At 36.8% G+C, this 17,710-nt stretch overlaps 1 protein-coding gene across 1 annotated transcript in view; it reads right to left on the bottom strand.

Moving 5' to 3' along the window:
• Window positions 1–17,710, bottom strand: part of LOC149791193 (uncharacterized) — a gene marked incomplete at its 3' end in the record, with an annotated part of 207,331 nt that overhangs the window by 81,262 nt on the left and 108,359 nt on the right. The window contains exon 39 of the mRNA XM_089971317.1: window positions 15,524–15,784. Coding sequence (XP_089827443.1) covers window positions 15,524–15,784 — 261 coding nt within the window. The remainder of the gene's footprint in view (window positions 1–15,523; window positions 15,785–17,710) is intronic.

The following is a 17,710-nucleotide window of genomic DNA, read 5'->3' on the forward strand; positions in this document are numbered from 1 at the left end:
GTGATAAAGCTCCTGGTGCAATTGTCAATGTTGCTGGTAAGGCGTTCTCGGCGATCAAAGAAAGATTATCACGATTATTGCGACGAAAACAAAAACCACCGGTGAAACTGGCAAGTACTGAGGTGATGCCGGCAGATGTCAGTAAAATAATAAATCAAGCTGCAAATCAAAAACTAGCGGCGATATCTGAAGAAGCAGAAAAAAATATAACAGCAAATTTAATAGCAGGAAGTGGTCTTCGTCGACGATGATCATCATTTGGAAAAATGGTAACTATAATAAAATGTTCAGGCGCGAATCAGACCCAGCATTTGATATGGAGGCACCTGTCCTTAAGTACGAGTCAGTACGTGATTATCAGTTTTATTCTTATGACGCAAGACAACCAAATCATCCGGGGAGAATCGAATTACAGGTTCATGATACAAGTAGATATTTCTTGCCCGCTGAGGCGTTTATTGAAGTAGAAGGTAGACTTGTAACGAATGTTGTAGCTAATACGCCATATGCTGCTAATTTGCGTGTTGGTTTTGTCAACAACGGGATCATGGCATTATTTAGTGGCGCCACATACATGATTGATGGAAAAAATATTGAATCAGTTCAGAATGATGTCGACGTTGCTACAACAATAATTGGTCTAGCGAGATATTCTGACGACTTTACAAGATCAGCTGGTCCAACAATGATGTTTGCTAAGGATATTACTGACAACGCTGATCATGTTCAGTATACTAAAATACGAACACCAGCAGGTACTGCCGATGCACAACCAGTTGATTTTGAACACGCAGACAGACCAGGTGCTGCTTTTGATATTGTAGGAAGCGTTAATGCGACTTACAACCTAGGATTTGCAACACGCCGGGCGGCGCTGTCGGGAGATAATATAAATTTTTCGTGTGCAATTCCATTATCACACATCTTTGGATTTCGCAGAAATGTTAGAAAAGTCATCTTTGGAGCTAAACACACAATTGTGCTCGTAAGAAAAGGTAATGATAATGATGCAATCTGGCGAGGTGCTGGTGTTGCCGAGGGTAAAGTAAATATATCAAAACTTTCATTGTGGATGCCAGTAATGACTCCATCTATTACTGAGGAACAAAAATTACTATCTTTTATGGATCAAGGCGGTAAATCATTGCTATCATGGTTAACAGTAACCACAGATGCTGCTCAAAGCAATATTAATGGTTTATTTACATGGCATATAGCATCACAACAGGGTGTTTCTGCACCACGACATATTTTTATTGCACTACAAAATAATGCTCGGACGAATAATCAAGAACGTTCACATATGATATTTGACAACCTTGGAGTTAATGAAGTTTCCTTACGGATAAATGGACATCAAGAACCAGCCGAGGATATACAACTAAATTATGCACAAAATCATGTAGCGCGCGCATATCATCGTTTAATGTCATTCATGGGACGTGATCAAAATATAGATACCGGGTTGCAAATATCACAACTAGATTTTACAGGTCTATATCCGATTTATTATTTTTCACTAGAACATCTTGATTTATCCAAACAATCTGTTGTTGATATACACTTTCGAGCTCATGTTACTAACCCTCCTCCTGATATAGCTGGTCCACCAATTGTTCCCGGCTTCTACAGAGCGATCGCGGTCATACTTAGCGACAAGGCCATGTTACTTGAAGGTGGCAGTGGTCGAATGAGGGTCGTTGATGCACCGGTGGAAAATCTTTAATCGTGTTATTTAGAAAAATATATTTTATATAAAAATGTCGTATCGTCATGTTAATGTTACTCTGACCCCGGGTCAGGTAAAAAAGCTTCAATCAAAAACCGCCAACAAATGCGGAACTAAAATATCACTAAAACGAGATCATATTAGTGGTGGTCCAAACAAATTATCGTTGACATATAATCAGATTAAACTTTTCAATAAAGCCCTAGAATCAAAAACTGGAGTTCAATTCCATCTCTCCCCGAGCGCCATCAAAGACATGGTTAAAACGGGTGGTATATTCCCACTACTTGCGGCCATTCCGGCATTAATAGCTGCAGCTGCTCCAGCCGTAGCAAAAGCGGCCGCGTTAGGTGCTGTTGGAACAGCCGCTGGAATGGCACTAAAGAAAGCAACAGGGCAGGGGTATAAAAAAAAGGGACGCGGTCTAAGATTACCGGGATCTCGTTGGGGGAGAGGCCTAAGGCTTCCAGGATCATTTCGTTAGACGTTCCATCATCAAATTTTGATTTACTTGATGCTGCTAAAAAATTAAAAATATCCGCCTTTAGAGGTGTTTTTATGCGAGATCAATTACCGAAACAACCAAACAAACTAGAAACAGGTATTATTAATCTTGACAAACGTTCCGGACCCGGTACTCATTGGGTATCATACGCGATTGATCCGCGTGGAATTGTTTATTTTGATTCGTACGGGTTAGCTCCACCTGTTGAATTTATCAAGTATGTCGCACCACTCCACACAACCAGAGGTTCCAAAGTTTGGTATTCAACGCTACCCACACAAACAATGACAGATCCGCCAATATGCGGCCGTGAAGTAATTAATGTACTCGACGCAATATCAAAATCATCCAGGCCGCCACATAAAGTCGTGCACGATTATACAAGCAACCGATATGTTGCGCGTAAAGCATTTTAAACAACGGATCTTATTATAATGGTTGATATTTACGGAAGATCTTCTACTAGTAAGAAAATAAAATCCGACGTTGATCTGTCAAAGTATGCGACTAAAGATGACCTCGCTGATATTATGAACCTTGCTGGAGTTGACCCAGATGAAGTTGTTATTTTTCAAGATCGATATGGTAAACTAAAAACCAGCAATATCAAATGGAATGATATAGTCCGGCAAGTACTCGGTGCAGTTACAGATAATATTCCCGTGTTTACTGACGGTGGTAGAATCAGAGATTCAAGTGTATCATTAGCAACAATTAGAAATGAAATTGCAAAAAGTGTTGCTAATCGCGTGAGAAACACCGGTGACACAGTGATGGGTGAACTTAGCATGAACGGGAACAAAATAGTAGTTTTAAGAGATCCAACATCTGACGAAGACGCAGCAACAAAAAAATACGTCGATGTCAACTATGGCACCGTAGACGGTAAATTATCCACGTTACGGGCTGAGTATGACGTTCACGCAGGAACTTTTGGAAGATTTCGAAGAAATTTTCAAAAAACCGATGATACCATAGATAAATTCTTCGGTACTCCACGCGCCATTGACATGAAACTCGTTGATATCAAAACTGACCTAGACACGATCAAACAAACACAGCAAGACGTCGTAGCGGGAATTCCTGAGATTGTCAGTAAAACCAATTTGATTAAAATTCCAGCTGCAATAACTCCCGGGCATATCACAAACATCGTATGCACGGTATCATCGGGATTTGCAACATGGTCGCAGCAAAATAATACTATCAAATATACCGCAACAGTCACTGGCGTGTACAGGCTGTCTGTGTTTTCCGCCGCTAAGTTTGAAATATTTACAACGTTTCCATGGCGTCATTCCACAGACAGGTTTTCCGGGGTTGTATCTGTTGTATTAAATAGCGGAACCGAAGAAATATTTATTCTGGAAGCAGATGATAAGAAATTAACCGCAACATCCTTCTGGTGGTGTTTGGAATTTGTAGCTGAAACACCTCAATTGGTTACTGTATAAAAATATATATGGACGGTGCACAATACAGATACAATCAAGCGCGTGAATGGCAGGCTGCGCTAAAAGATCAAGTTGATCAATATACAGTAAAAGTAAAAAAATATCGACGACGATTGGTTATCGTTGATGTGATTGTTTATTCAGTATCCGCTGTTGTTGCTGGAACCGGTGTCATATTATCAGCGTTGACAAAGATGGCACCAGTAGCTGTAACTGTTTGTATTTCAGCAGCAACAACTATTGCAGGTGTGCTTGGTATCATCACAAAAAAAATATGTACTTGTACGAACGAAAAATTATCCGATTACAAAATAAAATTACATACAGCGACGGTAGCATACTCGAAATTATCCTCGTTGTTATCAGCGAGTCTCAGTGATGGAATTATATCTGATTTCGAATTTTCAATGATGACCAAAATATACGATGAAGGTATTAAAGATACAAGTATCAATAATGACAGAATTACTCCAGCAGATCGTGACCAACACAACTCCGCCAAAGATAACGATGATCTCGGTAAGTTCAACTAATCCTGAATTTAGTGTTAATTTTCCTATTGCAATTCCAGTAAAAGAAATAGCACTAGCACAATTACGAGTATATTACAGCTGGCCAAATATCAGATCAAAATCATTTAATGGTACACCAGCAAATAATTCGCTCGTATTTACTAACAACAACAAACCCGATGGAACACCTGACTGGGTTGTTGTTGGAATACCAACCGGCAGTTACCAGATTGAAGAGATCGGTGAGGAATTTGCGCGTAGAATAAAATCAATAACAGGAAAGGAATCAAAAATATCAATAAACGTTCATGAGCCGACGTTGTCCTCGACGGTTGAAATAAACTCGCCTGATTATGCCGTTGATATTTATCAATCTTCAATCAGATCCGTGCTAGGATGGCCTGAAATATCACCACCGATAACACCGATACCACCAGAACCGAAAAAGTCTGATTATGTCACAGATAGACAATTTTATCATCAAATTTATCCATCATACGATGTGTTTCTAAGTATTTTAAAAAGTAAATCGATGCTTGGCGAGTTTTTCTTTCGCGAAGATATTGAGGCATGGTCTTTTATAAATCATGGGGAGTGGCAATATGATGTGAGGTTTGATCGGAGTGATATTATTGAATATTTTCGGGAAATCAATCAAGAGTGTAAAAAACAACTAGATCAACTAAATCAATATTTTAACGAACATATTTTTGACATATCAGCGTCATCGCGTGAAAAAATCATCACGCGTGTGGAAAGATTAAATCGGCTTATATCAGACATGGAATATTTTAATAACCGAATAGTTCAGGCGATGGTTAGTCTTTTAAAATCACCTAAAAATTCTGATGCAAAGGCGTGGTTAGAAAAATATAAATTAACAGAAGCCGATGTACCAAATTATAAATTTCCCGGGTATAGTGTAACCGAGTTAAGAAAATCTGTCAGTGATGTCATTGATGAGTTTTTTCCTAAAATACTCGATGCATGGAGAAAATTAATTCCGCCTTCAACTGTTCTCAGATATGATAATGATCCACACGGCGGTGGAAGGCACGTATCTCCGCGGATCGTTAATATAACACCGACGGTCGCGGTCAATCTGGTTTGTGACGTAATCGATGGCAGCTATCAAATAGATCTCGGAAGATCAAATCAGGCTCAACAAGGATACATCCTGTACACGTTCACACCACAGGTTCCCCCTGGAAATTTAATCGTGCAAGAACCAACTAATCCCGTGTATTTGCGGTGTCACAATAATATGTTAACACGAATCAATTTTAAACTCACAGACCACCTTAATCGCTTGATTGACATACGTGAAGAAGAGCTTGTAATAAATCTGTATGTAAAGTCGTAAGGACTTCCGTCGTAAAGACTTCCGTCTTAAGGATTTCTGTCTAAGGACTTTTGTCGTAGATCTTCAGAATCAAATTCGATCAACTTAAAAAAATATTTTATTATTACTAGCACAAATTTGTTTGGTACAAATTAATCGGCCCAGGCAACTAAAAAAGCTAGTCGATGAAAGTAAAATTAAAATTTCTATCACAAAAAAAAATAATATTTATTAATTTTCCTGATTTTTACTGAAATTGTACAAATTACTTGATTTTGACTACCAACTACCCCCTCAGAAACATAAAAATGCACGAACTACTTGATTTTGACTACCAACTACCCCGTCAAAATCAAGAAAGTTCTAACCTTGTCAAATTGTTCCTAACAAATTTTATTTATTATAAATTAATTTTATTTATTAATAATATTATTTTTACTGAGATTTTTATTTTTTTTTTACTAAAATACAACGAAATTGCTCAATTTTCCTGATTTTGACTACCAACTACCCCGTCAGAAATCAAGTAATTCGTGCATTTTTCTTTGATTTTGACTACCAACTACCCCGTCAAAATCAAGTAGTTCGTGCATTTTTCTTGATTTTAGTAAAAAAAAAATAAATTAATTCAGTAAAAATAATATTATTAATAAATAAAATTTATAATAAATAAAATTTATTAGGAACAAATTTGACAAGGTTAGAACTTTCTTGATTTTGACTACCAATACACGTGGTCAGCGTTGACTTGGACCCCAGTTACCAAAACTTTCATTTTCATTATCACCAGTAACGAAGTTACCTTGGATCGTTTCACCAGTAACGAAGTTACCTTGGATCGTTTCACCAGTAACGAAGTTACCTTGGATCGTTTCACGATCTAACATTATTTTTCTTAATAGTCTTATGCGAGTACTAATCGTTTTCTTTGCCTCATACTCGTGGGATAATAACGACTTAATTCTTTCTACGGCGGTAGAAAGAGGAACGAACTCCTTCACATGATCATCTTCTACGGTAGCTAGCGACTGAAACATTGCCGATTGAATCCGTTTCATGAGCCTGTATTCAGATGATAGTGTGTGTGTCCCCATGGTTTTACGTTCTTGTAAAATCTCAAAATCAGAAACTATTTTTTCAGGATTAAGTTCATCAGATATATTAATTCCATCTTTTTTTAATTTTTTAATAGCGACAATTACATCATTGATATTTTCATGGTTCATTATATAATATATAAATCTTTAAAATAAAAAAAATATCCCTAGAACACCTATCGAGTGTATTAGCGAGTTCGTCGGGATGTTTCAGGGACAGCACAGCCAAGAACTCGTAGCTTGCCACCGCAATCTACCAAGTTCATTAGGCAAATATTCCCTCTACGAGAGCCCCTAACCCGCCAAACAACGGTCTAGAGGCCCAAGAGGGAGGACAGCACAATCCTCATTAAACTCGTAGCTTGCCACCGCAATCTACCAAGCTTAGAGGATATACATATAACATATATACAATGAATGAAGAGCCCCTATCGAGTGTATTAGCGAGCTCAGATTATGAATGAAACGGCACTAACTAAGGACAGCACAAGGACAGCACAGTCCTCATTAAACTCGTAGCTTGCCACCGCAATCTACCAAGTTTAGAGGATATACATATAACATATATACAATGAAATGGTTATATACAATGAAATGGTTATATACAATGAATGAAGAGAGCCCCTATCGAGTGTATTAGCGAGCTCAGATTATGAATGAAACGGTACTAACTAAGGACAGTACAAACATATACGCTCAGCAAAATCACACCCACAATAATTAATCCAGTGGGTGATACGAAAATATGTATCAACCACAAGTCAATATTGTGGTTTGTGAATTTGCTGAGCGGAGGGGTTCTTGCGGTTCCCCCCACTATTATAAAAATCGCAATTATGCGCACCACCGACAAATTGTCAGCCATGGGGATTCGATCCTGGACCGCGAGCGCCACAGTCCAATACCATACTGATCGAGCTATCAAACATTGTTACGAACATATGTTTCGGAAGTTAATATATAGCTAGCTATATAGCTAAGGAACCAATATTTACACTAAACAGCGGTTTCTGAATAATAACGGTTTCTGTATTTAACAGTTTCTGTATTTGTAGCGGTTTCTGGATAATAACAGTTTCTGTATTTATAACAGTTTCTGAATAATAGTTTCTGTATTTATAACAGTTTCTGTATTTGTAGCTAGTTTCCTAAGCAGACCGAAAATCAATAATAACAGTAGCATTAATGCACCAGTCAAAGAAATTTCCAGAATTGTAAGTTCAGTGAACACACAACTGCAGGTCAATTACAATGAGTAACGGTTTCTGTTTCACACACAGCTTCCTACGGATCAATAATATTATCATGTGTTGTATGATGGGGAAATATTTAAAAACCATAAATAATACTTATGAGTCTAATGAGTTAGGTTCGTCGGCACTATACGATGTAATTAGTTAAACTGACTAATTACGATCATAAAAAACCAACCATCTACGAAGAAAACTATATATTACAAAGTAATCTCCCCTTAAATCAAAAATTCAGTAGTGTATGGAGGACCTACTGTGACATAAATTAAAAAAATTAATTCAATGTGGTGATGATAGTTAATAATGTGGTGATGATAGTTATTGATACTGAAATGTAATTTTCTGCTTATATTTTTTCGAGAGAGCAGATCTGGTTATATTATCTGCCACTCTTTGTACTGAACGCGAGTGAATATCAAAATATGTCGCAGCCGCGTTCATAGACTGAAACATAATTTCTTTACCGGTTTCTAAGTTTGTAGAAATTACCGCCCTCTTTCCGATTGTCTTACATCTTCCTGTATTACCACATGCAGAGTTCACGCTTCGAGTTGTCACTCGAAGGTTGGATAAATTATTGTTTTGAGGATTTCCATCAATATGATCAATAACAAGACCGTCATTGATCAAACCCTTGTGACACTCGTATGTAAATCTATGACATAGATATCTTCTCTTTCCAACTGTAAATCTAAGATAGCCAGTATTAGAAACATTACCAACTGGTTTTTTTAACTTACGGTGCCTGATGATACCATTAATATTTGATTCATAGTTTGTTATGACAGGATGTGGGACAAATATATTTTGCTCCATTATAATAATATTATATGTTTAAATCATTGTTTGTCTGAAATCTTGATATATAATCCTTCACGGATTTTATAGCGTTTTCACCGCTATTATTTTTTTTGTCATAATATCTTTTAAGCTCTCTGAACCGTTTCCCGCCACACTTTCCACATAATTCTGTTTTTCCTCGCACTCCAATACCACACCGTAGACATGGTATTGGTCCTAGACTTCCTCGTCGTATGTTTTGTGAGTGCATCCAACAAAATTCCTTTCTACAGGATTTGTTGCATCGATTTACTGAGCCGATCATCAACCATCTACATTGGGACATTGTATATATGTATATAATTTTCTTTATTTAAATATTTGTTTTAATTATATGAACGAGTTTGAGAGATTATCCCAAACTAGGCCTGTTAAGTATAAATTCAACCTTGACAGATTATCTTCTGACTTGCCAGTACGAGATCTGGTTGATCCGAAAAATAAAAGTTTGATCTCGAAAATTCATGACGCTAAGAAAGAATTTTACAGGGATGGTGCATCTCATACATGGTCAACGTTCAAGATTATACGCAACACTGTCAAGGACGCCACAATGAACGACAAGCGAGCGGCAACTATCATTAACTACATCGCTGAATACGAGGGCAATCAAAAATATTTCTTCAGAGTAAAATTTATTGTATTAACAGAAACAGATAGTTGGATTATCCGTGACAAATATGATCCTGTCCTTGGTAATAATAAAACTATCATATTAAGTAAAAATTCCAGACCGGGTCTATTGACTGGTATTGATAAACCGTATTATGAACGAGCGTATCCTGTAACGGCGGTTATTTATGGAATTTATGAGATAAATAAAAAACCCAACGTTGATAAACTAGCGCCGATGAAATTTTCAAGGTTAAATTGTGTAGCTGAACGAGTAATAGAACACTTTACAAACGCGATGCGTGGAAATGGATTAACTGATTTAAGGCGTGAAAAAATAAACTCGTGGGCTGATTCAGTTAAGGATACCGGTGCTACAATAAAAGATGTTGCTGAGTTAGGAAAAATATTAAAATTTCCAATAACTGTGGCGACAATAACTGGAGAAGTACTGTACCAGTAGAAATATAAATCGAAGGGAGCTCCAATAAATATTATCGATCATAACGCGCACGCATGGACTAACGCGGTAACAATATTTCCACGTGATCGAACTGTTAGATTTTACCCCACAGAATTATCTGTGGCAGATATGAGTATGTTTGATTTTATTAACGAAATAAGTAAAACCGATCCTGTATCGGTATGGTTATTCAAAAGTAATGAGGAGGGTGAATTTGATCAGTTTGTCAAACCGAACGGTGAAATATGTCGCACAGAATCCCTCCATGACGAGATGAAAAATCTTGCGACGTTTTTACAGTGCAAGCACGTGGAAAATACTGACAAATTACTAACTAATTGTTTTACCGTTCCATCTGTTGCGGCTCATTTCGCCAGAGAACGAAATTCATGGAAACCAACACGATTTGATTTACTCGAGGACGTACGCGCAAGCTGCGTCGAATATGGACATGGCGGATTATGGAATACCAAATACAATTACAATGATGTTATTTCGGTTGATATGGTTGCATGTTATCCAGGAAGTTTTCTGGGATACGGAGATTGTTCTACGTACTTTGAAAGATTTGGTCACCCAACAAACGAGATGACGCGAGTGGCAATTAATGGACCATTACCTGATTTTGATCTGACTGGATTCGCCTGTATTGAATCATTCGAGTTTAACGAAAATCTTCACAAGATTTGTTATGTTTGGTTTGGCAGACATTTTTGTGAAAAACGTTGGGCACCTATAGTTCTGTTGCGATATATGCTAGATTGTATGATACTGACATCGTTGGTGGTCAGTGAGGCAATTATATCATATCATGCACAGACCAAAGTTTGGTTGCCCATGTCAGATTCTGAAGTTATCAGCGAGTTTAAGGACGATATTCCTAATAAACTCAAAACCGCAAAAGATCTCGGTAGAAAAATTATAGGTAAATTTACTCAAGGTGGTGCATATGATTATAAAAGACATCACGCACGATTAATTTTAGATGATGCCGAGTACGATTTTATAATCGCTGATACAACGGCGAAAAATACATTTGTAAATCGAGAGAGTGTTTATTTATCCGACGGAACAAAATTAGGTACGATCGTTAGTTACATAAATGACGTATCCCCGCAATATACTCATCTAAGATCTTCCATGTTGGCTTATGTTTCTATAAATTTATTATCGATGATTAATAGATTTCCTGAGGCCGCAGTCAGAGTCGCAACGGACTCGTTTTATATTTCAAGTAAATATTTAGAACCTGTTATGAAATTTACAAGTAATGATGAACGATGGGGTTCGTGGAGAATAAAAAAGGAACTATTACACAATTATACAGAATCAGCAGATGTTCCAGTGAGAGATTTTTATCGTGAGGGTAATAAAATATCAGAAATGTCGAAAGCACCATCGTTGAGTGATCCAATAACCAGATATAAGACAGTATATCTCAATGGACCTGGTGGATGCGGCAAAACAACTCGAACGATTAATGTTTTTAGAAATTCAGATATAATCGTGCTGACACCCACACATAGACTTGCACGTGAGATGAAACAGCGGCAAGTACAATCGTGTACGTATCATAGTTTCTTCCGATGGCGCGGGGATACATAGACTCCTGAGCGAATGGGAGAAAAATATATACCTAAAATAATTATTTGGGATGAGATATGCACGGTGTCATTGGATACATTAAAAATGTTTCTTGATTGGTTGTTGACGAAAAATACCGCCATAATAATGTGTGGCGATCATGGTCAACCTCCGCCTTTTGTTGGACCATCTCCACATGACTGGTTAAAAAATTTCGTTGATTATTACGAAGAAATAGATGATGATCATAGAGCTCTTGATGCAGATTTGAAGGAGTTTAAAAAATTAATCAGATTACAATCAAACAAAATTCAGTGTGAAATAATACGTGGAGTGATCTCAGAGACATCAATGAGTGATTTTTTGAACTCATGGAGACCCAACGATTTGATCGTAGCAAGTAGAAAAATAATCAGAGACGCTTTACAACAACAGTTATTTCAGCTACATAAAGAACAATATTCAGAACTACCCGTACCGTTGTGTTATAGACCATCAGATACACGAAAACAGAATATTAATGTTGATATTCCAGGACCCTTGACAGAGTCAAGGAAACAGAATCTCGTATTAAATGATATTGTCGCCGTTGATATCAGTGTGGTCGAAGATGCATTACGCGCTGACAAATCTCCATGGGTGTTGGGATACGCTATGACGATCCACTCGTCACAGGGATTAACTATTTCTGACACACGAGTCTGGATTGTAGACGATCGCATCGAGTGGTCAAATTTAGTTTATTTAGCGGTATCGAGGGTCAGAAATATATCTCAATTACGTAGAATCATAATTCCTGAAATCGTTGATAAATTTAACATCATCGATGATGATATAATAAGAAAAAAATTAATCGGATACAAACAATCTGACAAAAAAAATAAACGCGACTTTGATCTTGATGTTGAATTTATTATTGAGTTAAAACAGCAGCAGAACAATCATTGCGCATGTTGTAATTGTATAATGTTATGGCGATATTCGAGTAATGATTCAAGACAATTTACCGTAGATAGAAAAGATAATAGTCGCGGTCATACACGAGAAAATACCATGTTAACCTGTCTTGAGTGTAATCGACGTAGAGGCGCTAGCGCCTTGGGTGCTGGCACTAGTGCTAGTTAAGTGATCGAAATCACCGGAGTGATCGCGGTGGTAGTTGTGTATCCGCGGGAATTATTTGTAGTTGTTCACGTGTAAATCCACGTTGAGGAGCAGCTGAATCTAATCTGTAGATTGCAGGTCTGGAAACGCCTACATTTCTTCCAGTGGATCTTGTCACGGTAGATATTTTGTGTGTGGTAACACTCCAAATAGGATCAGTTGCTCTCGCGCTACCACCTTCAAGTTCACCAGGCTCATATAAATATCTGACTGTGACATCACCTAATATTTTTTGTTTTCCAGCATCTTTCCGTTGTGTTGGTATATTTTTTTTTGTGACCGCGCTAATGGGTTTCATGTTGGTTGTTCGTGTGATCTCATTATTTAATGCAGCTATCACGTTTGGTAATCTTGCAACCCATTCACGAGATCTTTTATCCTGAATAAATTCCCTCGCGTATTGATATCCAAATAACCGTTCAGCAAGTGTTCGATTAAATCGCTCAACAATTGCTTGATCACGGTGAATTGCAGTATGACCTCGTCGTATTTTGGTATTATGTTGTTTCATCAACGATGATACTGGACCAAGAAATTCCTTGCCAGGATCAACCTGTAGTAGCTGCGGCCATCGTAGACCACCTCGTTGATAAATTCGTTCAAACGCATCGGCTACTTCAGATGATGTTTTCGCTGATAGCGGCTCTGCTTCTTTATATCTACTTGCAACATCAACTACGGTTAGCGCGTATTTGTACGTTTTTCCACGCACAGTATCATGCGGTAAAAACAGAATATCAGCTTGATGAACTTCATTAGGAACACTGACATCGAAATACGAGTACTGAATTTGTTTAGGACGTGGTAGATAAATTTGCCATATTGCTTGTTTAGATAACCACGTTTTAGCAGTAGAATGTTTAACCGATGCTGCATCAGCGAGTTTACCAATTGCTGCTTTGCCTCTCCAGTATCCTCTCGGTGAATAATAAATTGATTCCATTATTAATTACCAGCCCCAATCGCTAATTTACCTTTCATCGAGGATCTTACTAACCAATTAGCTAATGATTCTCTAATATTTTTATTTTTTATAGAATTTAATGAATGAATTAATTTTACATCTGCAATATGCCTATCTTGTAGATTTTGACTTTTATAAGCTACATCATGAGCATGACAAGCTCGATCAATAGCATTTATTGGTTCCTCGCCTGGTTTTGGTTGATCTTGATTATCGAGCCTGATATCGAGTCGAGTACCAGGACCGCAATAATTATATCCTGGTAGATGTTTTTCTCCGCTGTATTTAGCCCATGGAGCACCTGGAAACTTTGACATCAAATTAGCAATATCACCGCCGCGCTTATTAGGTAAAAATGAAAATTTCTTTCTACCGCATATAGAACATTTTCCACCGTACGCTATTTTTTTGTTTTTTGTTATAACTGTAGCTAAATCAATAGTTGGAGTTTTAACTTTACAGCGTAAACAATATAAATTCATGTTATAATATATATGGATATAATTGATTTCTCAGCAACTCGGCAACGAGAGCCAGTTAAGCATCATCCTGCGCTACCGAACTCCATCAGAATGATTATCATAGGACCATCTGGATCGGGTAAGACGCAATTATTACTTAATCTGATAATGAGATGGTTGAAATGGGATAAATTATATTTAGTAGCACCATCCGTTGATGATCAGCGATGTTATGATGTACTTAAAGATTTCAATGAAAACGCGCGATTACTGGATGAGGATAATGATGTTATAGAGTTTATAACCGATATTGATGAAGCACCATCCGTAGATTCCATAGACGGATTTATTAATAATTTAGTTGTATACGACGATGTGATGCTAGATAAACAATCAAATCCAGCCAGAATATTTTCCCGAGGGAGACATACAAATACAGACGTGATCTATGTTACTCAACGATATACACAAATACCAAAAGTGATCAGAGACAACTGCAACATTTTAGTTGTGTTTAATGGCGTAGACACACACACATTGCGAAATATTCATCAAACTTGGTGTGGTGGTGACATGGATATAATTAAATTCAGAAATTTCTTCTCACGAGCGCAAGCTACCCCACATGGATTTATAACAATAAATTTACATGATCCAAGAACAAGATATCGTGTGGGTATTGATAAAATATTTGGGTAACAGGGGTGATGATAAAATTAAATTGAATTAAACAGATATCATTAATATAATGAACAACTGTGCGTGGCTGCGTCAAGGAACAACAGATAAATGCAACAAAAGGTGCCGTGGAGAATATTGCAAGAAACATAATTATCTTATAAAGAAAAATCCTCATGCTGGTCCACGAAGATGTGTTGGATGTAACAACGGCGTTAGAGGATTATATCAGATTTGCAAAAATTGCGGTGGAGATCGATATCGAAGTTTGATGAACTATTACAGAAAAAGAAAAAACATAAATCCCAAAATAGAAAAACCACCATCAGAACTTGAATATTACTTGAAACATAGAACAAATTCCGAAGATTCAGATGAAGATGAAACAGATGAACATTCCCATGATTCAGATGATGATTCCCAATATTGATAGCAGCAGAGAGGGGCGTCTACGGTTCTGTTTGGGACAAACAATAATCGTAGACGTGGTAATTGACCTCTATGAGTGCTCACTATTTTTTTTGGTAAAACACAAGGGTGACCATTCCCCTAAGTGGTCTGTTCACCCTCTCTGCTGCTTAACGTGAATATCTGCTATGCGGTAGAGTGATATAGGTATAGACAGACTGACGGACGGAGAGAAATTAGAAAAATATCACTTCATCCATCAGTTAACCGAGGAGAGAATACAAATATTGTCAATATAATTGCGTCTGTTTATCTATTACATAAAATTCTGATATCATGTTGGGAAGACAGGTTAATGCTTTTAGCAATAGTTAAGGACAAGTCATTTTTAATGTCTTAATGTTTTCCTAGTTGAAATGTTACAATTTAAAAACTGTACAAACTTTCAAGTACTTACCTTTACATTGTGTGTCACTGTCCATAACGTAACCTTCACTACATTCACATGAATACGATCCATTTCTATTGACACATATGGTGTTCACCGCATCACAGCTGGAACTGTTGGAACACTCGTCAATATCTGTATAGCATTCGGCGCCTTCCCAACCCTCCCGACATGTACATGTTCCATTGATACTGTCACATGTTTGGGTGTTTGGCATATGGCAGGAGCAGTCATACATGCAGTCTTGTCCGTATTTATTTGCTATGCAGGCTGAAAGAAAATGTATTTAACTGCTAGCTACATCTTTTTATTCACTCACCCCACCCCACAGACACACACACACACACACACACACACACACACACACACACACACAACACTCTATTAATTATTAACTTTTCATCATCAAACTCCCTGGTTGCCATATATTTACGTTGTTGAATAGATTTTTTTTTTCTAGTAAGAATGAATGGATCATGACGCCATTTGAAAACGAATCTGCACTAAAGGCAACTAACTGTTTTCCCATATGATATATGATTGACGGATACTCTATATTTCGTGAAAATAATAAGATGATACACTCACACGATGTATATAAAATATATCACTTATTTGCATGAACTGGCTTCCATTTGAATTAAATAACAAGTCATCTTTCTGGGAATCAATAAAGTAGAAAACCAATCTAGCAATTAAGCCTGTTTATAATGCAGGTAGGCTGGCTCATTATTCCCGAAAAGAAGACTGTTTAATGAAACTGTTGCAAAATGTAAACTATATTCAACTTTGCCGAAATATGGGCTTTGATACAACGTATGCTGATACTGAATTTCACTTGTTACGTATGCAAGTGCTGAGATCTGATTCAGAGAGCCAAAAGCCTTTATTACATTTACACCGGTAACTGTCTTACTTATTGAAACAAATTTGAGAGCAGTTATGGGGTACTGCGCATTCATCAAGGTCAGGAACGAATATTTTATAGATTTGTCAGGCGTTGAACTTATTATGGAAAAGGATACTGCGTTTAAAAGTAATTACTTCAGAGTTAAAACGATCTAATGTTTTAACATACTCTCAAGTTATGTAGATTTTCAGAAGAATGAAAAATGATGGTTTTTATTCTTTATTTGAAAGGATTTTTCTAAACACAACTTTTCTAAACCTGCCGATTGATATATGCACTATTATATCTTGTTTTAATCTTTAAAAGAAATTATGAAAAATTCTGAAAAACACAAACGTGAATATTAACAATTTATAGGCTTGTTCCGAAACTATTAGTAACAATTTCTTTCTTTCAATGCATGACGTATAAGCCTTCACTACGTCATCTTTTTTGGCAGAATGGTTTCCATTTCTTCTCCCAAGATATATAAAACAATAAGTAAATAACCATAGATAGAGTTAAACAAAAGACAGTCTCGAAACGTACCGCTACCAACATTCCCATTAGATACAAATCCTTCATGACATGAACTCCTATGTTGTTGAGGCAGATGTGGTTACAGTCATTTAACCGTGCATCATTGCATTCATCGATATCTGGAAACACAATTTAATTGCATTAGAACTATTGGATTAGCTATCAACATCTGCATGATTACAGCGCGTGCGCGCGAGAGAGAGAAACATACCGACACACACATACATATATATATATATATATATATATATATATATATATATATATATATATATATATATATATATTATCATAGTAGCTTTCAGGGTCAAAGAATGTCATAGTCAATACTCTTCAAACATTAAATTTACTTAAAGAAAATAGACAACACTTTGAACATAAAAATGAATCTTACACACACGTCTAACGAGCTAGAAAAAACGAAAACCATGAGTGGTCGAGGTTCTGTATGGAGAAGATACATAATGCACGAAGTTTAACTTAATAACACTTATAATTATATATATATATATATATATATATATATATATATATATATATATATATATATATATATATATATATATATATATATATATATACGAACCTTGACAAACGCCGCTAACATTTCTGTAATCAAGTAAGCAATTACACACGTAGGATCTAGCTGTGTTAAAACAAAAGCTGTTATTATCTGAGCATGGATTTTGGGCACATTCGTTTACTTCCTAATCGCACTTGTTGCCATGCCATCCATCACTACACACACAGCCTGTGATAGGGTCACA

This window comes from Sinohyriopsis cumingii, chromosome 9, assembly GCF_028554795.1.
Source record: "Sinohyriopsis cumingii isolate HCF-2022 chromosome 9, ASM2855479v2, whole genome shotgun sequence".
NCBI classification, from domain to species: domain Eukaryota; kingdom Metazoa; phylum Mollusca; class Bivalvia; order Unionida; family Unionidae; genus Sinohyriopsis; species Sinohyriopsis cumingii.